Source organism: Monodon monoceros, unplaced genomic scaffold, assembly GCF_005190385.1.
Source record: "Monodon monoceros isolate NGI ecotype Baffin Bay Population unplaced genomic scaffold, NGI_Narwhal_1 Super_Scaffold_12, whole genome shotgun sequence".
NCBI classification, from domain to species: Eukaryota; Metazoa; Chordata; class Mammalia; order Artiodactyla; family Monodontidae; genus Monodon; species Monodon monoceros.
Genome location: NW_021703768.1, coordinates 153,703,002 through 153,725,473, shown reverse-complemented (window position 1 = coordinate 153,725,473; position 22,472 = coordinate 153,703,002). Strand labels below are relative to the sequence as shown.

The window sequence follows — 22,472 nt, the reverse complement described above, 5'->3', positions numbered from 1 at the left end:
ATATAGTTGGGATATTAAACTTTTGTTATATCTGTTATAAGTAAAACAGAGACTCTGCTCAAGAGAGTGATGCAGGTAAGGATCTTGAGATGTGATGCAGGTAAGGATCTTGAAATAAGAAAATTCTGGATTATCCTGGTGAGCCAAATGTAATCACAAGTGTCTTTAGAAAAGGGAAACAGGGAACAAACTCAAAGGAAATCAGCAGCACTTCGTCTAGGGTTTCACTCCTGCCCCCGGCTGACACTCAAACCACTTCTCCAAGGGAAGTTAATTAAAAGAACAATCCGCACAGAAATCCACCACCAAAGCTCGAGAACTATCAAAGTTAGAAGACTGAGGCGCTGCTGCTGATGGTGAACATCTGCCGGTCGCTGGGGCTCACGGGTAGGTGGCGGGTATGAAAGGGAAGCAGCCAAGGTCCAGCTGGAGGGTCAGACGTTGGCCACCCTCTGCGAGTCTACACGCTACCGAAGCCGATGAAGACGGGCTTGGAGGCAGCGAGGCAGGCGCAGAACACCCCTGGGAGAGAGAAGTGGAGTGGAAAGGCGGGGTGTCACGGAGGGCAGGTGCCAACGGGCGCGCAGCAGGCAGCGGACGTACCCAGCACGAAGAGGGAGAGCTGTCCATCCGAGCCGTGTGGATGAAAGGCTCTTGGTGCTGCAGCCAGGAGTCAGTGCTGTGCCTCTGAGGTAGGAGAGCCAACTTCAGGACACTGGTCCACAAGAGACCTCCCAGCACCACATAATATCAAACGGTGAAAATCTCCTAGAGATCTCCATCTCAACACCAGCACCCAGCTTTACTCAACGACCAGCAAGCTACAGTGCTGGACACCCTATGCCAAACAACTAGCAAGAGAGGAACACAACCCCACTCATTAGCAGAGAGGCTGCCTAAAATCATAATAAGTTCACAGACACCCCAAAACACACCACCAGACGTGGACCTGCCCACCAGAAAGACAAGATCCAGTCTTATCCACCAGAACACAGCCACTAGTCCCCTCCACCAGGAAGCCTACACAACACACTGAACCAACTTTAGACACTGGGGACAGACACCAAAAACAATGGGAAGTACAAACCTGCAGCCTCCAAAAAGGAGACCCCAAACACAGTAAGATAAGGAAAATGAGAAGACAGAAAAACACACAGCAGATGAAGGAGCAAGATAAAAACCCACCAGACCTAACAAATGAAGAGGAAATAGGCAGTCTACCTGAAAAATAATTTAGAATAATGATAGTAAAGATGATCCAAAATATTGGAAATAGAATAGAGAAAATGCAAGAAACATTTAACAGGGACCTAGAAGAACTAAAGATGAAACAAGCAATGATGAACAACACAATAAATGAAATTAAAAATACTCTAGAAGGGATCAATAGCAGAATAACTGAGGCAGAAGAACAGATAAGTGACTTGGAAGATAAAATAGTGAAAATAACTACTGCAGAGCAGAATAAAGAAAAAAGAATGAAAAGAACTGAGGACAGTCTCAGAGACCTCCGGGACAACATTAAACGCACCAACATTAAAATTACAGGGATTCCAGAAGAAGAAGGGAAAAAGAAAGGGACTGAGAAAATATTTGAAGAGATTATAGTTGAAAACTTCCCTAGTATGGGAAAGGAAATAGTTAATCAAGTCCAGGAAGCACAGAGAGTCCCATACAGGATAAATCCAAGGAGAAACATGCCAAGACACATATTAATCAAACTGTCAAAAATTAAATACAAAGAAAACATATTAAAAGCAGCAAGGGAAAAACAACAAATAACACACAAGGGAATCCCCATAAGGTTAACAGCTGATCTTTCAGCAGAAACTCTGCAAGCCAGAAGGGACTGGCAGGACATATGTAAAGTGATGAAGGAGAAAAACCTACAACCAAGATTACTCTACCCAGCAAGGATCTCATTCAAATTTGATGGAGAAATTAAAACCTTTACAAACAAGCAAAAGCTGAGAGAGTTCAGCACCACCAAACCAGCTTTACAACAAATGCTAAAGGAACTTCTCTAGGCAAGAAACACAAGAGAAGGAAAAGACCTACAATAACAAACCCAAAACAATTAAGAAAATGGGAATAGGAACATACATATCAATAATTACCTTAAATGTAAATGGATTAAATGCTGCCACCAAAAGACACAGACTGCCTGAATGGATACAAAAACAAGACCCATGTATATGCTGTCTACAAGAGATCCACTTCAGACCTAGAGACTGAAAGTTAGGGGATGGAAAAAGATATTCCATGCAAATGGAAACCAAAAGAAAGCTGGAGTAGCAATTCTCATATCAGACAAAATAGATTTTAAAATAAAGACTATTAGAAGAGACAAAGAAGGACACTACATAATGATCAAGGGATTGATCCAAGAAGAAGATACAACAATTGTAAATATTTATGCACCTAACATAGGAGCACCTCAATACATAAGGAAATACTAACAGCCATAAAAGGGGAAATCAACAGTAATACATTCATAGTAGGGGACTTTAACACCCCACTTTCACCAATGGACAGATCACCCAAAATGAAAATAAATACAGAAACACAAGCTTTAAATGATACATTAAACAAGATGACTTAATTGATATTTATAGGACACTCCATCCAAAAACAACAGAATACACATTTTTCTCAAGTGCTCATGGAACATTCTCCAGGATAGATCATATCTTGGGTCACAAATCAAGCCTTGGTAAATTGAAGAAAATTGAAATTGTATCAAGTATCTTTTCCAACCACAACACTATGAGACTAGATATCAATTACAGGAAAAGATCTGTAAAAAATACAAACACATGGGGGCTAAACAATACACTACTTAATAACGAAGTGATCACTGAAGAAATCAAAGAGGAAATCAGAATATACCTATAAACAAATGACAATGGAGACACGACGACCCAAAACCTATGGGATGCAGCAAAAGAAGTTCTGAGAGGGAAGTTTATAGCAATACAGTCCTACCTTAAGAAACAGGAAACATCCCGAATAAACAACCTAACCTTGCACCTAAAGTAATTAGAGAAAGAAGAACAAAAAACCCCCAAAGTTAGCAGAAGGAAAGAAATCATAAAGGTCAGATCAGAAATAAATGAGAAAGAAATGAAGGAAACGATAGCAAAGATCAATAAAGCTAAAAGCTGGTTTTTTGAGAAGATAAACAAAATTGATAAACTATTAGCCAGACTCAACATGAGAGAAAGGGAGAAGACTCAAATCAATAGAATTAGAAATGAAAAAGGAGAAGTAACAACTGACACTGCAGAAATACAAAAGATCATGAGAGATTACTACAAGCAACTCTATGCCAATAAAATGGACAACCTGGAAGAAATGGACAAATTCTTAGAAATGCACAACCTGTCAAGACTGAATCAGGAAGAAATAGAAAATATGAACAGACCAATCACAAGCACTGAAATTGAAACTGTGATTAAAAGTCTTCCAACAAACAAAACTCAGGACCAGATGGCTTCACAGGCGAATTCTATCAAACATTTAGAGAAGAGCTAACACCTATCCTTCTCAAACTCTTCCAAAATATAGCAGACGGAGGAACACTCCCAAACTCATTCTACGAGGCCACCATCACCCTGATACCAAAACCAGACAAAGATGTCACAAAGAAAGAAAACTACAGGCCAATATCACTGATGAACATAGATGCAAAAATCCTCAACAAAATACTAGCAAACAGAATCCAACAGCACATTAAAAGGATCAAACACCATGATCAAGTGGGGCTTATTCCAGGAATGCAAGGATTCTTCAATATACGCAAATCAATCAATGTGATACACCATATTAACAAATTGAAGGAGAAAAACCATATGGTCATCTCAATAGATGCAGAGAAAGCTTTTGACAAAATTCAACACCCATTTATGATAAAAACCCTCCAGAAAGTAGGCATAGAGGGAAATTTCCTCAACATAATAAGGGCCATATATGACAAACCCACAGCCAACATTGTCCTCAATGGTGAAAAACTGAAAGCATTTCCACTAAGATCAAGAACAAGACAAGGTTGCCCACTCTCACCACCCTTATTCAACATAGTTTTAGAAGTTTTAGCCACAGCAATCAGAGAAGAAAAGGAAATAAAAAGAATCCAAATCGGAAAAGAAGAATTAAAGCTGTCACTGTCTGCAGATGACATGATACTATACATAGAGAATCCTAAGATGTTACCAGAAAACTACTAGAGCTAATCAATGAATTTGGTAAAGTAGCAGGATACAAAATTAATGCACAGAAATCTCTTGCATTCCTATACACTAATGATGAAAAATCTGAAAGTGAAATCAAGAAAACACTCCCATTTACCACTGCAACAAAAGAATAAAATATCTAGGAATAAACCTACCTAAGGAGACAAAAGACCTGTATGCAGAAAATTATAAGACACTGATGAAAGAAATTAAAGATGATACAAATAGATGGAGAGATATACCATGTTCTTGGATTGGAAGAATCAACATTGTGAAAATGACTCTACTACTCAAAGCAATCTACAGATTCAATGCAATCCCTATCAAACTACCACTGGCGTTTTTCACAGAACTAGAACAAAAAATTTCACAATTTGTATGGAAACACAAAAGACTCCGAATAGCCAAAGCAATCTTGAGAATGAAAAACGGAGCTGGAGGAATCAGGCTCCCTGATTTCAGACTATACTACAAAGCTACAGTAATCAAGACAGTATGGTACTGGCACAAAAACAGAAATATAGATCAATGGAACAGGATAGAAAGCCCAGAGATAAACCCATGCACATATGGTCACCTTATCTTTGATAAAGGAGGCAGGAATGTACAGTGGAGAAAGGACAGCCTCTCCAATAAGTGGTGCTGGGAAAACTGGACAGGTACATGTAAAAGTATGAGATTAGATCACCCCCTAACACCATACACAAAAATAAGCTCAAAATGGATTAAAGACCTAAATGTAAGGCCAGAAACTATCAAACTCTTAGAGGAAAACATAGGCAAAACACTCTATGACGTAAATCACAGCAAGATCCTTTTTGACCCACCTCCTAGAGAAATGGAAATAAAAACAAAAATAAACAAATGGGACCTAACGAAACTGCAAAGCTTTTGCACAGCAAAGGAAACCATAAACAAGACCAAAAGACAACCCTCAGAATGGGAGAAAATATTTGCAAATGAAGCAACTGACAAAGGATCAATCTCCAAAATTTATAAGCAGCTCATGCAGCTCAATAACAAAAAAACAAACAACCCAATCCAAAAATGGGCAGAACACCTAAATAGACATTTCCCCAAAGAAGATATACAGACTGCCAACAAACACATGAAAGAATGCTCCACATCATTAATCATTAGAGAAATGCAAATCAAAACTACAATGAGATATCATCTCACACCAGTCAGAATGGCCATCATCAAAAAAATCTAGAAACAATAACTGCTGGAGAGGGTGTGGAGAAAAGGGAACACTCTTGCACTGCTGGTGGGAATGTGAATTGGTACAGCCGCTTTGCAGAACAGTATGGAGGTTCCTTAAAAAACTACAAATAGAACTACCATATGACCCAGCAATCCCACTACTGGGCATGTACCCTGAGAAAACCATCATTCAAAAAGAGTCATGTACCAAAATGTTCATTGCAGCTCTATTTACAATAGCCCGGAGATGGAAACAACCTAAGTGTCCATCATCGGATGAATGGATAAAGAAGATGTGGCACATATATACAATGGAATATTACTCAGTCATAAAAAGAAACGAAATTGAGCTATTTGTAATGAGGTGGATGGACCTAGAGTCTGTGATACAGAGTGAAGTAAGTCAGAAAGAGAAAGACAAATATCGTATGCTAACACATATATATGGAATTTAAGAGAAAAAAAATGTCATGAAGAATCTAGGGGTAAGACAGTAATAAAGACAGAGACCTACTAGAGAATGGACTTGAGGATATGGGGAGGGGGAAGGGTAAGCTGTGACAAACTGAGAGAGTGGCATGGACATATATACACTACCAAACATAAAATAGATAGCTAGCGGGAAGCAGCTGCATAGCACAAGGAGATCAGCTCTGTGCTTTGTGACCGCCTGGAGGGGTGGGATAGGGAGGGTGGGAGGGAGGGAGACACAAGATGGAAGAGATATGGGAATATATGTATATGTATAACTGATTCACTTTGTTATAAAGCAGAAACTAACACACCATTGTAAAGCAATTATACTCCAATAAAGATGTAAAAAAATAAAAATAAAAATTTTAAAAATAAAAAAAAGGGAAACAGAGAGAAACTTACTATAGATGAGAAGACACTGTGACCACAGAGCAGAGGTTAGAGTGATGCAGCCACAAGCCAAGGAATGCCGGCAGCCACCAGAAGCTGGGAGAGGCAAGGAACAGATTCCCCTCTCGAGCCTCCGGAGGGAACCAGCCCTGCTGACACCTTGATTTTAGCCCCTTAAGATCCATTTTGGACTTCTAACCTCCAGAACTATAAGAGAATAAATCTGTGTTTTTTTAAGCCACTGAGTTTATGGTAACTTGTTACAGTGGCAACAGGACACTATGACATAAACTGCTATAGCACAGAAAGCCTCCCCAATCTGGCTTCCAGCAAGTTAGTGACCCCTCCACATCGCCTACCCCATTATCCACCCCTCACCCCCCACCAGGCCTCACCCTTGACTGGGCCCTCTCCCTTATGACTCATACCCACTGCATCACCAAGGAATGCCTGGCAACCTACTACCACCAAGTGGAGCCTTGCCCACTTCCCACCCATGGCCTGTCCTGACAGGGCTGCACTCTCCCTGCACCATCGCTCTGGCCTCCCTGCCTCCAGCCTGGACCACAGCAGGCTGGCTGAAATACAGCACTATCTGTCAGGTCCCTTCCCTACTGGGGCTGTCTACAGGACACCACACAGCCTCTTCGAGCTCCCAGCATCAGCTCCAGCCCTCTGGCTCCTGCCCTGAGGGCCTACATGAGCTTCACTCCTGGTTCCTCAGCAGCCCAGAAAACTATGTGGCTCAAGGCAATGGGACGGGGCAGAGACACGCAGCAGGTCAGGAGGTGAGGAAGGGCTGCAGGCCGCCGGGTGGAGACTGTGTGGGCTGGCCACGCTTGGCCACGTGGAGAAGCCACGCAGCACTGGCACCCTGCCCTTCCCTCCTCACAGGCTTTCCTTGGCAGCAGCAGGGCAGAGCGCTCCCTAGGGCAGCATGTCTCCTCTGCCCGCCAGGGAGGACGCTGCAGCCTGACAGCAGCGGGCAAAGGCTTGGCACTGGCTGTTTCCGAGAAGGAGGCAGCTAAGGTCACAGACACTGAGCTGTCTGGCTTCTCTTCCTTCAGCCCAGGGCCAAGTGCAAGGCAGGGTGGGAGACACTGCAGCCCAGCAGCAGCTCGCGGGACGGGGTACCACCTGCCTAGCAGGAGCTCACAGCCCTTCCTTGGTCCCAAGGCTATGCCCAGGGACTTCAGTAGGCCTGTGGAGGAGGGTAAAGGACACGTCTACCTCTGCCTCTCATAAAGCACATGTTGCCAATGGGGGTCATGTTTTATTTGGCCCATGTGGTGCTTTTCAGAAATTTGAAGCAACAATTTAAAATCAGGAGGGTTCAAATAAAAGTTCTGATGTCTGGATTCTCTTGACAGTAAGAGGATTGGCTGCCCCAGGCCCAGAGTCCCACCAGGTCTTGTTCAGGGGAGCTCAGGAGGGGCTGCCCCTGTGGACGAAGTCTGTCATCTGTGCTGTGCCCACGGTGAGGCCAGGGCCAAATGCCATGTGCCACTGCACTCACGCTGCCGTTTCCATTTTAGCAGAGACATTCTCTCTGTGTCCGCGTTTATATCAAAAGCAGGAAAATTAACGCCAGGCCAAGGGTGGGTGTAATTCTTTTTCTTACCCTCTGCCATTGTCCTCATTGGCATTGCCTGCCGGGCACTGCAGGTCTCTTGAGTTTGCAGCCCTTGTCTTGGGATGGCAGAACTTCTTGCAAATGTGCCTGACAGAGAGACCACATGCCCAGTATGTGACCCAGGGGTCTTTCCCACACAGTGGGGACTTTCCCAGAGTCCCAAGTTCAGCCCTCCTTGGTGTGACCAGCAAGGCCACATCTCCGCGCACTAGGTCTTAGGGTCAGACCAACCATAGCACACCAGGCCTCACAGTCTGGCTGAGATGGCACTAGGGTCCAGCAGAGGCAGAAGAGGGGCAAGGAGTCTGCCTGGGCTGTGCCTGAGCACTGTCCCCTGAGAAGGAGTGAAGGGTACCTGCAGTGTTTCTCCTCCATGGGTGTGTACCCCATTCATTGCATAGCCAGCCTTGAAAGGGAGGCTGATTTGCTTCCTGTATAAGCTGAATGGTGGCCCCCAAACATACCAGATTCTAATCACTAGGACCTGTGAATGTTATCCTACATGGCAAAAAAGAACTTTGTAGATGTGATTAGATTATGGATCTTGAGAGGTGGAGATCATTCTGATTATCAGGGTGAATCCCAATGCCATTATCCGCATCCTTTATAAGAGGGAGGCAGAGGGAGATTGACATCACACAGAAGAGGAGGAGGTGATGTGACCACGAAGGCAGAGATTGGACTGGTGCAGCCACAAGCCAAGGAATGCCAGCAGCCACCAGAAGCTGGGAGAGGCAACGAACAGAATCGCCTTAGAGCCTCCAGAGGGAACCAGCCCGGCTGACACCTTGATTTCAGCCCAGTGACACTGACTGACTTCAGACTTCTGCCCTCCCAAACTATGAGAGAATGAAGTGCTGTTGTTTTAAGCCGCCCAGTTGGTGGTAATGTGTCATAGCAGCCTGAGACTCAGAGGGGCGTGACATGCCAGGATCACCCAGTGCAAGCTGTGAGCAGGGCTGGGCTCCTTATCCTGTACCCACTGGCCCTGGCTCCCCCTCAACAAACCCAGACAGTGTTAACAGATGGCAGCCAGGGTGGTGCTCAGGCAGTGGCCTAGAACTGGGAGTGAGGCTCTCTCCATGCTTGTATACAAATGCAAACACACATGCATGCACACAAGTGCAAACGCCAGAGAGGCCAATGTTACACAGCACACCTCCCAACATATGGCCCTAGGCACAGGGCTGGCTCTGGGGAAGGCTGAGAAAGGGACTCAGGGTGCTGGGGAAAGGTCCAGTCCAGCAGAGGCCTGGAGATGCCTGAACCTCCTCTCCCCAAAAGGCCACACTGGCACCCTGGCCTTGGAGCCCTGCCCTTCTGGCCCAGCCAGGCTCCCAGGCCCAGCAGAGCCAAGCAGAGACACTTCTGCAACACCTGTGAGTCCAGTGAGGGAAAAAAAGTCATCCTGGTCTCCTTCAGTCCCTTGCCCACCCTGGTACCCTCCTCTAGGGCCTGAGGGTGAGATTGCTGTGGGCTAAGCTACCCAGTGCAACCTCTAACCGTGGCCTGAGTCCTGGAAGACACGCTAAAAGCATCATTTTCCATCCTTTCCCTGGGCAGTCTGCAACCCAGTAGCTGAACTAAGATGATGGAGACCGCTAGTGACAATGATGCTCTGAGGGTCCGGGAGCCCCTGAGACCACCCCAGGAAGCCTGTTGGCTGCTCAGGGAAAACAGGGCAATGGCAGCGTGTCTCAATGCTCTGGAAGAGCTGTGTACAACACACGCTCCCACAAACACCCCATCCCACAGGCCCCCTCACCCATACCCTCACCACCCTCCGCAGGCACCCCCACCCCAACTCGCACACCCACACCCAGCCAGATGCTAATCTCCCAGACCAGGAGGCCCAGGACAGGTGTTTCCCCTTCCGCTTCCTCCGAGGACCCATTATATCCATTGTCCATTGATAAATGGCCAGGGTATTTCAAACCTGCTTCCAGGAGTTGCCCTGCGGGGGCAGGAGAAAACTGCCAGTCAGTACCTCCTGCCTTCTTTGGCCAGAGCCACATTGACATATCAGGGTTCCCATCAGAATTCACCAGAAGAAAGGGTCTCCTAGCCTTATACACACACACTCACACACACATCCTGAGAGCCTTTGCATGGAGGTCCTGGTGTTCTGTGCCCAGTAGGCCATGTCCTCTTGCAGGAAAGAGCACGGAGCAAACATGCTCAGCCAAGTACACTCCTTTTACATATCTCCCAGCTGCCACCGTGGGCCCTGACAAGGCCTGGCTGACGGAGAGCAAGACTGTCGGGGGTCACCACGGGCCCTCAGACCAGCTCCAGCATAAAATATGTCCGGACCGCCTCCAGTCAGTGAGTGGGCCTCAGCCCTGTGCCCAGTGGAAACAATCAAGCACATGCAGGGAGAAATGTGCTTTCTGTGGAAAAGTCACCCACACAGGGTCACGCTGACACTGGGCAGGGATGTCAAGGAAAGGGGGTCTGGCGCCAGACTCTGGGCCTGTGGCCGAGACCTACTGCCCTCGGCCCACAGCCTTCAGCCTACACACCCACAGCCCCAGGCTGAGGTCTAAAGCTCATCCCACCCCATTTCAGTGCAACCTCAGCCCCAGACCCATGCAATTGGCCTTCCCTCTTCTAAGGTCAATGGTTTCTGGGCTTATTCTGAGTTTGAAATTCCTTTCCTGTGTTCTGAGTTCCAAGCTCTCACGAGAGATAGCCAGATGAGAAGGTTGGGGGAAGGATTCAAGAGAAGATGCCAAAAGACCAGCAGAAGCCCAGGAAATAAGGCAAGGCCCGTCAGGCCATGAAGGAGGGCTGCCATGTTCAGGAGATAGGTACCACATTGAATTTGGGATTGGCACCCTGGCCCAGGGCACCTGGCAGCCTCACTGTGCAGGCTCCACCACATCCAGCCTAAGTGGGCCCCCAGGGAACCCCCTGAATCTTCCGGTAGAGATCAAGCCCAAAGTGGCCAGGTCCTCAGCTCTGTGAGACACAGGCATTCCTAATCCCACAGGACAGATGAGAAGGCAGAGGCCAGAGGCCCAAACTTGCCCAAGGGCAGACAGCCAGCGAGGAGCAACACCAGGGCCCTGATCCCTGGTCTGGGGCACTTCCCTTGCTCCATTTCCACTCCTGCCCTCACCCAATGGGCTTACTATCCATTCCTCCCCATGCAGAGAAAGAAGCCCAAGGGTGGGAAAGAGGTAGGAGGGGCTGAAGCTGGGGAAGGCCAGATGGGCAGTGCCTGGGGTGCCCCCTCCACTGTTGGCAGGAGACCTACGATTTATCATCTGGGAAGAAGGGGCAGCTGGAAGTATTGATCGGCTCTAGAGAGCACTGGGATTCCTGATGGGACAATTCCTTTGCAAAAGTATCTGATACCATTCCTTGAAATTAGAATGGTGCCTTGCCAGGCCGCACCCAATTGATCTGCCAGCTGGGAATTCAGAGAGACCTAAATTAAATGAGCCAAGGCTACTTGGGGCAATGGGGGTGTCTCGGCTAATCACAGCATAGCTGGGCTGGCCCAGTAGGGCCTCCGGGGCTCACTGTAAACATGCAGATGAGCCTGACTCAAGACCCAGGCCTCAATGCCCTGCCTGCTGCCACCTGCCCTGGCGATGGGCGAGTGCAGCCAGGAATCTAGAACCCAAAACTGAGGGCTAAGCCCACCCTGCAAGAGCCAAGCACAGAGCCTGGGCACTGCCAGGACCACAGCCAGACCCCAACCTGGCCTCACTGAAGCCTGGGACCTGAGATCCTGAGAATGCTGGGGAGGTTTGGGCTGAGGGTAGGTGTGTCCTCCTGGAGGGCTCTGAGAGGCTGCACCGCCTGCCCAGTAGCTCCTTCCATGCTCCTGGGCCCAGAGTGCACTTTGATTCTAAGCTGAAAAAGATAAAACCACATGAGTCTGTGCATAGGTTGCTGAGGCTGCTGGGAGCACCTCTGGGGTCTTTCTGGAGCACTTTCCTCCCCTCCTGGCATCTGAGCTGTCTCCCAGAGCAAGCAGGGTCCAATCGGGGCCAAAGAAGCACTCAGGGCCTTTCTCTGTGAGCAGCCAGGGAGGTGTGATCACCACTGCAGGGAAAGCACAGCACAGAGGCAGGGGAAAGAGGCTAGGGATGGGGGCGAGGGGGCAGCAGACGTCTTCTTCAGAGGCATAGGCTCAGAGTCACGGGCGCGAGACTCAGGCCAGGGTACAGGCCTGGTCTGGGTCTTGCCTCTTCCCTGACACTTGCCAGCCCTCAGACAGCCAAAGGTAAGACCCTCAGGCAGCCTTTACTGCCTGCTGTGGAGGCCTCAGACCTACAAGCTTATGGCCCACATACACCCAAAGCAGAGGTCCCTGACCCAGCATCCCAGCATGCCCACTGTGCTATGTGGTCAGCAAGGGCAGGTCTCAGCCTTGGCCTGAGACCAGAGCTACAGAAAGGGTGCCTGGGTTCCCCAGGGGGGACATTCAGGGTCCACCATGCAACCCTCCCACCTGCAGCAGCCTTACCTGTGTCCAGGGCCTGTGGCCCCCCCAGAGGAGGGGGTCTGGAGGTGGGCGGCCGGCGATACACCACATGCACACGGCCCTGCTCAGCCTCATTTGCCGCCAGACCCTTCTCCAGGGGCTCGATAAAGAACTCCTCCTCCTCCATACGGATCAGGCCAGCCTGCAGGGCAAAGATGAGACAGTTCAAATTCCCAGCACACAGTAGACCAAGGAGGAGAAGCAGTGAGGAGGGCCACAGAGAGCAGAACCTCCAACCTGGCTGAGCAGGGTCCAGTGAACACTGCCCAGCACCCCAGCTAGGTGCAAGGCTTGAACCCCAGGCTGGGAAGGGCACAAACAGGTGGGCCTAGAGGCCCCATCATTCCAGAAGCTCCACTTCCAGCCACCAAGGCCAGAGCCATTTGGGGGTGATGAACCCTGTCTGAGGAAGGGGTTCTTGCCTGGGTTATCCCCCACCTTCACCCCCAGGAGCCCAAAGTCCAAGACAAAGGCCAAAACTGTCAGGACTGAATCTGCCACATATATGTTCAGTTGGACCCAAAGAGTGTTTTCAAATTTCTGAACCCAACACTCAAAATGATGAGATTTCATGTTTCAAAAATGGGATTCCATCTTTCCTTGGAAAATGCAGGCTCTGACCACAGTGCATGGCACACAGCAGTGGACACCACGGATGGAGCACGCACCACTGCAGCTGGCCACAGTCCCCACTGTCTATCCTTGTATCCACAACAGTCACCAGCCCAGACTCTACAGCAACTGAAGCCTCCCCCAAAACTGGCTATGGCTCTTCCATGCTGCAAAGCCCTCAATGAACCCTTGTCCCCATCAGGATTCAGGCTACTCTGTACTCTGGCATCCAAGGCTCTCAGCCTGCCACCGTCCTCTTTGCCCCCAGCTCACACCTAGCACCAGTCGTTGAAACAGTCCTGTCCGTCCAATACAGTGCACAGTGCCTGGCCTTCAGGCTCCTGAACCCACAAAGCCCTCAGCTTGGAAGGCCCTGCTCCTGCCCCCAACCTTGGCCATCCGGTAAACTCTAATTCTCCCTTCAGTGCTTGGCTCAGACCCCCAAATGTCATGCCCCTACTGCAGGTACATGGCCCTGCCCTCCCCTTGAGGCCATCCTGCCATCACTGCCCCATCCAGCTCCCACACTTTTGACTTTTTGGTCCATTATCCATAAACCAATAGTCTTACACTAGGAGTCCCCACTGTGTCAACCTGCAGATGTATTTCCTTTAGATCACACACTTATGACCCACTCGGGGTTTATGGGTTTTTTAAAACCACTTTTTTGAGGCATGACTGACATGTAAAAAGATGTACATAGTTAATATATACAACTCAGTGAGTTTGGGAATGAGTATACATTCATGAAACCATCACCACCATGAAGGCCATAAACATATCCATCACCTCTCACAGTATCCTCCCACCCTTTTTATTGTTATCATTTTTTTGTGGTAAGAACACTACATGTAATATCAACCATCTTAGCAAAATTTAAGTATACGATATTTTTGGATAGAATGTTGTTATAGGCACTGTGCTATATAAAAGATCTCCAGAACTTACTTATCTTGCATAACTGAAATTCTGTGCTCTTTGACAATCACCTCCCATTTCCTCCTCCCTCCAGCCCCTGGCAATCACCATCTGACACTCTACTTCTATGAGTTTGACCATTCTAGATTCTACACGTAAGTGAGATCTTGCAGTATTTGTCTTTCTGTGTCTAGTTTATTTCACTTAGCATAATATCCTCCAGTTTCAGCCATTTTGTCGCAAATGGCAGGACCTCCTTCTTTATAAAGGCTGAATAATATTCCACTGTACATATGTACCACATTTCTTTACCAATTTGTCATCCACAGATAGACATTTGGATTGTTTCCATGTCCATTGTGAATAATGCTGTAATAAACATGGGAGTACAGATATCTCTTCAGTATCCTGTTTTCATTTTCTTTGGGCACATTGCCAGAAGTGGGATGGTAGTTCTATTTTTAATTTTTTGAGGAACTTCCATATTGGTTTCCATAGTGACTAAACCAATTTTCATTCCCATCAACAGTGCACAAGGGTTTCCTTTCTCCACATCCTCACCAACACTTGTTATCTCTTGTCTTTTTGATAACTATTCTAACAGATGTGGCATGATATCTCATTGTGGTTTTAACTTGTGTTTCCCTGATGATTAGTAATATTGAGCACCTTTTTACATACTTATTGCCCATTTGTATGTCTTCTTTGGAAAAATGTTTGTTTGGGTCCTTTGCCCACTTTAAATTGATATATATATGGCCTTTGAGTTGTATGAGTTCCTTCTATATTTTGGATATTAATCCCTTATCCAATAAGAGGTTTGCAAATACTTTCTCTCATTCTCTAGGTTGCCTTTTCATCTTGTTGATAGTTCCTTTGCTATGCAGAAGTTTTATAGTGTGATGTAGTCCCACTTGTTGATTTTTGCTTTTATTGCTTATGCTTTGGTGTAATAGCCAAAAAATCATTGGCAAGACCAATGCCAAGGAGCTTTCCCCTATGTATTCTTCTAAGAGTTTTATGGTCTCAGGTCTTAGGTTTAAGTCTTTAATCCATTTCCAAATTAATCCATTTAATTTGTGTGAGTGATGTAGGACAGGGGTCCAATTTCATTCTTTTGCATGTGAATATTCAGTTTTCCCAGCATCATTTATTGAAAAGACCATCTTTTCACACTAATTATTCTTGGCTCCCTTGTCAAATATAAGTTGACTGTATATGCATAGGATTATTTCTGGGGTCTTGATTCTGTTCCCTTGGTCTATGTGTCTGTTTTTATGTCAGGACCATACTGTTTTGATTACTATAGCTTTGTAATATAGTTTGAAATCAGGAAGTGTGATGCCTCCAACTTTGTTCTGTCTCAAGGTTGCTTTGGCTATTTGAGGTCTTTTGTGGTTCCATAAAAATTTTAGGATTTTTTTTTCTATTGGAATTTGTAATTTTGATAGGGACTGCATTGAATATATAAATGGTTTGGGGCACTATGGATATTTTAACAATATTAACTCTTCTGATCCATGAACACAGTATATCTTTCCGTTTATTTGTGTCTTCTTCAATATCTTTAATCAGTATCTTATAGTTTTCGGTGCACAGATCTTTCACTTCTTTGGGTAAATTTATCCCTAAGTATTTTACTATATTAGGTGCTATTGTAAATGGAAATGTTTCCTTTATTTCTTTTTCAGATACTTCACTATTAGTGTATAGAAATGCAACTGATTTTTGTATGTTGATTCTGTATCCTAAAACTTTACTGAATTTTTTAATTAGTTCTAACAGTTTTTTTGGTGGAGTCTTTAGAATTTTCTACATACAAATCATGTCATAGGGAAACAGGGATAATTTTACTACTTCTTTTCCTATTTGGATGCCTTTTATTTCTTTTCCTTGCTCTGGCAAGAAAGCAAGTTCCAGTACTATTTTGAATAGGAGTGGTGAGAATGGGCACCCTTGTCTTATTCATGATCTTAGAGAGAAAGCTTTCAACTATTCACCACTGAGTATGATATTAGCTATGGGCTGTCACATATGGTCTTTATTATGTTGAGGTATGTTCCTTCTATACTTAATTTGTTTAGAGTTTTTATCATGAAAGATGTTGAATTTCATCAATTGCTTTTTCTGCACCTATTGAAATGTTCATATAAATTTTATTTTTCATTCTATTAAGATGGTATATCACATCTATTGATTTGCATATGTTGAACCAAACTTGCATCCCAGGGATGAATCCCACTTGATCATGGTGTATAATCTTTTAAATGTACTGTTGAATTCGGTTTGCTAATATTTTGTCAAGAATTTTTTCATCTATATTCATCAGGGATATTTGCCTGTAGTTTTCTTTTCTTATAGTGTCCTTATCTGGCTTTGGTATTAGGATAATGCTGGCCTCATAAAAATGAGCTTAGGAGTGTTCCCTCCTCTTTAAATTTTTGGAAGAGTTTGAGAAGGGCTGACATTAATTCTTCAGTAAATGGTAGAATTTACCCATGACATCATGTAGTCTTGGGCTTTTCTTTGGAGATTTTTGATTACTGATTCAATCTCCTTATTCATTATTGGTCTGTTCAGATTATCTATTTCTTCATGATTCAGTCTTGGTAGGTTGTATGATTCTAGTAATTTATCCATTTCTTCTAGGTTGGTCAACTTGTTGGTGTATATGTATTCATAGTAGTCTCTTATGATCCTTTATATTTCGGTAATATCAGTTGTAATGTCTCCTCTTTCATTTATTATGAGTCTTCTCTTTTTCTTGGTAAGTCTAGTTAAACGTTTCTCAATTTTTTTTTCAAAAAAACCAAGTCTTAGTTTTGTTTATATTTTTCACTGTTTTTCTATTTCACTTATTGCTACTTTGATCTTTGTTACCTCCTTCCTTCTGCTAACTTTGGGCTTAGTTTGTTCATCTTTTCCTAGTTCCTTGAGATATAAAGTTAGGTTGTTTATTTGAGATCTTTCTTTTTTATTGTAGGCATTTATTGCTATAAACTTTCCTCTCAGAACTGCTTTTGCTGTGTCACATAAGTTTTGGTATGCTGTGTTTCCATTTTTGTTTGTTTCAAGATATTTTCTTTATTCCCTTTTGATTTCTTCTTTGACCCAGTGGTTGTTCAGGAGTGTATTAATTTCTATGTATTGTGAATTTTCCAGTTTTTCTCCTGTTACTGATTTCTAGTTTCATACCATTGTAGTCAGAAAAGTTACTTGGTATGATTTCAGTCTTTTAAATTCGCTAAGACTCATTTTTTGACCTAATAATATATGACCTATCCTGGAAATTGTTGCATGCAGGCTTGAGAAAAATGTGTATCCTGCGACTGTTGGGTGGAATGTTCTGTTAAATATCTGTTAGGTCCATTTGGCCTACAGTATAGCTCAAGTCCGATGTTTTCTTATTGATTTTCTGTCTGGATGATCTATCCATTGCTGAAAGTGGGGCACTGAAGTCTCCTACTGTTATTGTATTGTTGTCTATTTCTCCTTTCAGATCTATTACTATTTGATTAATATATTTAGGTGTTTTGATGTTGGGTGCATGTATATTTACAATTGTTATATTCTCATGATGAATTACCACTTTATCATTATATAATGACCTACTTTGTTTCTCGTTACAGTTTTTGACTTAGTCTGTTTTGTCTTATGTAAGTATAGCTTACCCCTGCTCTCTTTTGGTTTCCCTTTGCATGGAACATCTTTTTCCATCCTTTCACTTTGAGCTTATGTGTGCCCTTAAAGCTGAAGTGAATCTCTTGTTGGCAGCATATAGTTGGGTCTTGGTTTTTTTTGTTTTGTTTGTTTGTTTGTTTTAATCTATTCAGCCACTCTATATCTTTTGATTGGAGAATTTAACCCACTTACATTTAAAGTAATTATTGATAAGTAAGGACTTACCAAAGCCATCTTGCTAATTATTTTCGGACTTTTTTGTAATTCCTTTCTTCCTCTCTTGCTGTCTTCCTTTGTGAATTGATGACTTTCTGTAGTGGTGTACTTTGATTCCCTTCTCTGTATCTTGTGTGTATTTTTATCTTGTGTGTATAAAGGTTTTTGTTTTTTGGTTACTCTGAGGCTTACTTGAAACATCTTAGAGATATAACAGTTTATTTTAAGTTAATAACAATTTAATTTCAATTGCATGCAAAACCCCTGAACTTTTATTCCTCACCTCCATATTTTATGTTTTTGCATTACAATTTACATCTTTTTATATTGTGTATCCATTAACAAATCATCGTAGCTATAGCTATTTGTAATACTTTGGTTCTTTAACCTGTATACTAGAGTTAAGTAGTTAACACACCACCATATTACAGAATTAGAGTATTCTGAAGTTGACTATATACCTACCTTTACCAGTGTGTTATATATATTCACGTGTTTTCATATTACTAATTAGTGTCATTTTGCTTCAGCTTAAAGAACTCCTTTCAGCATATCTCATAAGGTAGATCTAGTAGTAATGAGCTCTCTTTTTGTTTGTTTGGGAAAGTCTTTATCTTGCCTTCATTTCTGAAAGACACTTTGCCAAGTAAAGCATTCTTTGTTGGTAGTTTTTTCCTTTCAGCACTTTGAATATATCATTCTACTCTCTCCTGGCCTGCAAGGTTTCTGCTGAGAAATCCACTCATGGCCTTATTGGGATTCTCTTGTATGACAGAAATTTTTTCTCTTGCTACTTTTAAAATGATCTCTTTGTCTTTGCTTTTAGATAGTTTATTATAATGTGTCTTGGAGAAGATCATTTTGGGGTGACCTAGTAGCTTCATGAACTTAGATGTCTAAATCTCTCTCCAAGGTTTGGGAAGTTCTCAGCTACTGTTTCTTTAAATAAACCCTCTGCCACTTTCTCCCCCTATTTTCCTTCTTGGGCTTCAATAATGCATAGATTGTTTCTCTTAATGAGCCCCATAGGTTTCCTCATTTCTTTTTATTCTTTTTTCTTCTTGCTCCACTGATTAGATAGTTTCAAATGATCTGTCTTCTAGTTCACTGATTTTCTCTTCTGCTTGGTCCAGCTGGTGTTGATGCTCTCTATTGAATTCTTCAGCCATTGTATTCTTCAGCTCCAAAATTTTGTTTGGTTCTTTTTATGTTTTATATTTCTTTGTTGAAATTTTCATTTTGTTCTTGTATTGTTTTCCTGATTTCATTAAATTGTTTATCTGTGTTATCCTGTAGCTTTCTGAGCATCTTTAGAACAATAATTTTGATTTTTTTGTCAGGCAATTCATGTATCTCATTTCTTGTGGGTCAGTTACTGGAAATTTACTGTGTTCCTTTGACGATGTGATGTTTCCCCAATTCTTCAAAATCTTTGTGCCTTGCATAGCTTTCTGCACATTTCCAGATTTTATGGCCTGACTTCAGTAAGAAAGACCTTCACCTGCAGTGGGGTGGGGGGCACACTGGGTCTAGTGATGCAGAGCACCAAGTGTGGGGAGTATGGTGGCTTTGGGTCCAGAGGAGAGGTGATGTCTCATTGGTTCAGGCTGCTAGATCCATGACATCAACAGTTGTGTGGTCCTTGGTGACAGCTGCTGCAGGGAGTCCACAATGGCTGCAAGGGCTCTCGAGGTCTCCAGTGGGGCCTCCAGGTCCAGCAGCTAGGGACCAGGTTATAGAGTGGTGGTGGCTAGAACCAGTGGTATGCACATACATAGCTTCAGGGGCCAGCTGCAGGTGCCTGGGTAGTAGCAGTGTTCAGTTACAGACACACTCATGACAAGGGTCAGGGCCAGCAGGAAGGACAAGTGTCAACTGTGGGCACACTAGCAGCTACCTGAGCCCTGGCTGTTGATGTGCACTCTTAGGGCTGCAGGGTCTCACCATGGGGGCACACACGGCAGTGGAGGCTGGTGATGGGAATCAGGTTGATGGCATACATGTGCACAGCTGGAGGCTAGTCCTGAGTGTATGCACAGTGGTAGGGGTCAACCATAGTGGTCTAGGCTGGCGTTTTGCACTTATGCAGCTGCAGAGGCCTGGGCCAGTTGCCCGTGCAGATCCTTGTTGAGGGCAGGGTGGGGATGGAGGAAGCAAGAGGGCTCAGGTGCCTGGTGTCTGTGAACGCAAAAACCTGTAGAGCAAAACCTCAGCTCTAAAATCTGCAGGAGGTTTGCAGCAGCTGTGCTGGCCATTGGTTTCTTCAGTAGTGAAAGCTGCTGGGGTCCTCTGCAGAGCAGGCCACAAAGAACCATGATCGCTCCCACTACATGGCTGGTGGGAGCCCCTGTCCTTCTTCCTTGTTCCTAGCTGTTTCTATTCATCTCACCTTTGCTGGTCTCTGGGTGGGGTGAAACCAAAGTGGGTCCTTTGTGCGGTGCCCAAAGAGGCTAGGGAAACTGGTCGCTCACCCCACTCTCCCTTTCCCAGTGAGGGAAACTCTTTCTTGCTGGGGATGACAGGATGATGCAGGCAGAATGAAGCTGTCTTCCCTCTCTTCTTGTGCAGTTACTCTCAAGTTTTTTGTTCCACTGTGTTACTGAAGTGTCTTAAGTGGACTCCTGAGCTCTCCTAGAGTTGTTTTTGTTCATGGATAGCTGTTTAATTATTCATCTTTGTTGGGGGATGGAGGCTGGGGTCCCCTAACACATCAACTTAGTGATTTCACTCAGGGGGTTTTAAAAGCTTCAATTAGTTGCTCCGACTTAAGAATCAGAGGGTTCCACGTAAATGAGCAGATTTCCAGATTCTCTCAAAACATCAGAAAGGCCGGCATTTCCTGTTGTCCATCCGCTTAGCTGGCAGTGGCCAGAGGTCCCCTTTAGGGTTCTCCCCTTGAGCATCCAGGGGGAATACAGCCCTGCCAGCAACTACTTTGGCCTCCAGACCTGTGAGAGAGAAAGTTTCTGTTGTTTTCAGTAATTTCCAACAGCTGCAGGAAATTAATACATGGTTCCAGTGGGTAGTGGGATGAAGTGGGTGGCCATTCACTGAACAGCACAGAATGAGGCGCAAGAGCTGCAGACCCCTGGGGACACAGGTTTTAGGCATCTTGGACTTCTGGGGAAGGGGTCCAGGACAAAGAGGAAGGGCAGGAGCCAGAGCGATGAGGGCCAAGATTGGGACACCAAGGTCACCAGACTGTGGGAAGGTACAGGAGAGGAAGGACCCATGGGAACCCTGCAAGCCCCCACACTCTGACTCATCCCTGGGTCCCAGGGCCCTTCCAGGCCTGGAGAGGGTGAGCAAATGTTTGCAAGATGAGTAAATAAATGACCCCAAAACTGCAGGACGTGTTCTCTGAGAGAGAGACAGATGGCAGGGTGAGTATACTGTGGGCCATCCCCTTCTACTGGCACATGGTTAGGCATGGACATATATACACTAACAAACTAAGGTAGATAGCTAGTGGGAAGCAGCTGCATAGCACAGGGATATCAGCTCGGTGCTTTGTGACCACCTAGAGGGGTGGGGTAGGGAGGGTGGGAGGGAGACGCAAGAGAGAAGACATATGGGAACATATGTATATGTATAACTGATTCACTTTGTTATAAAGCAGAAACTAACACAGCATTGTAAAGCAATCATACCCCAATAAAGATGTTAAGAAAAAAGTGTTTACAATAGCAAACATTTCTCTACGCAGCCATTGACATTTCCCATGTTTGTGGTTTGGGGGAAGACTGGTGTCTCAAACTCCTCTAATTAATGGAACCCATTCAAGGACATGTGGCAGGGTGGCAGCAGGTGAACGGTTTGGGAGTCTGGTGTTCTGAGTTCCCAGCACCATTTCTGTCTGCCCAGGTTGCCTCGGCCCAGGTGCCAAAGTTCCTGGGCCTCCAATTACTCGCCTGTAAAGGGGGGCAGTTCTCACTCCCCTCATGTGGTTGCTGCAGGAGCATATGCAGCCTGGGAGGCACTCAGAACCAGGGCACACGTAAGAAGCGCTCTGCAACCCAAGTGATGTCATCCACCTGCTTGCTTCCCAAAGGAGAAAACTGAGACTGAGGGGCGGGAAGGCCTGTCAGGGACACACGGGGTCTAGGAATCCAACCCCAGACCCCAAATGGAATGACTATCTCCTGGGTGGAGACCAGGCCTATCCTGACAATTAAGGCAGGGCACTGGGGCATCAGGGTCCAGCAGGGCAGCCCCCTCTTCTGGAGGGACACTTGTACCCCAGGCTTAGAGCCATCTATGCCACAGGCCCAGCATCCTGGGGTTGTTCTGGAGGGACCCAGTGTGACAATGACCCAGAAGCCAATCTGGTGAGGAGCAGTCCTCTCTGGCCTGAGAGACCCCAGGACAATTTGGAGTCTCCCTGTACACAGGAATCGGGTTCTTCTCCTTGACTGGCCTAATGATGAAAGGCTGCTGGGCTGATGAAAGGGCACTGGATCTCTTTGATGCTGACCTCTACCTTGCTGTTGTCAGGAAGCCAGGGCCCAAGTTGGTCAAGATGCCTGGCAGGGAACCTCCCAAGGGCCCATCTGAACGGCAATGAAGTGCCCTGAGATAAATCGGAAGTATGGCACCAGTTTACTCAGGTTTCCTC

General features: G+C 45.2%; 1 protein-coding gene across 1 annotated transcript in view; it reads right to left on the bottom strand.

Annotated features, from left to right (window-relative positions):
* The window catches only part of ADAMTS2 (ADAM metallopeptidase with thrombospondin type 1 motif 2), a 245,317-nt gene that overhangs the window by 151,549 nt on the left and 71,296 nt on the right, over positions 1-22,472 (bottom strand). Inside the window, exon 3 of the mRNA XM_029218215.1 lies at positions 12,413-12,572. Coding sequence (XP_029074048.1) covers positions 12,413-12,572 — 160 coding nt within the window. The remainder of the gene's footprint in view (positions 1-12,412; positions 12,573-22,472) is intronic.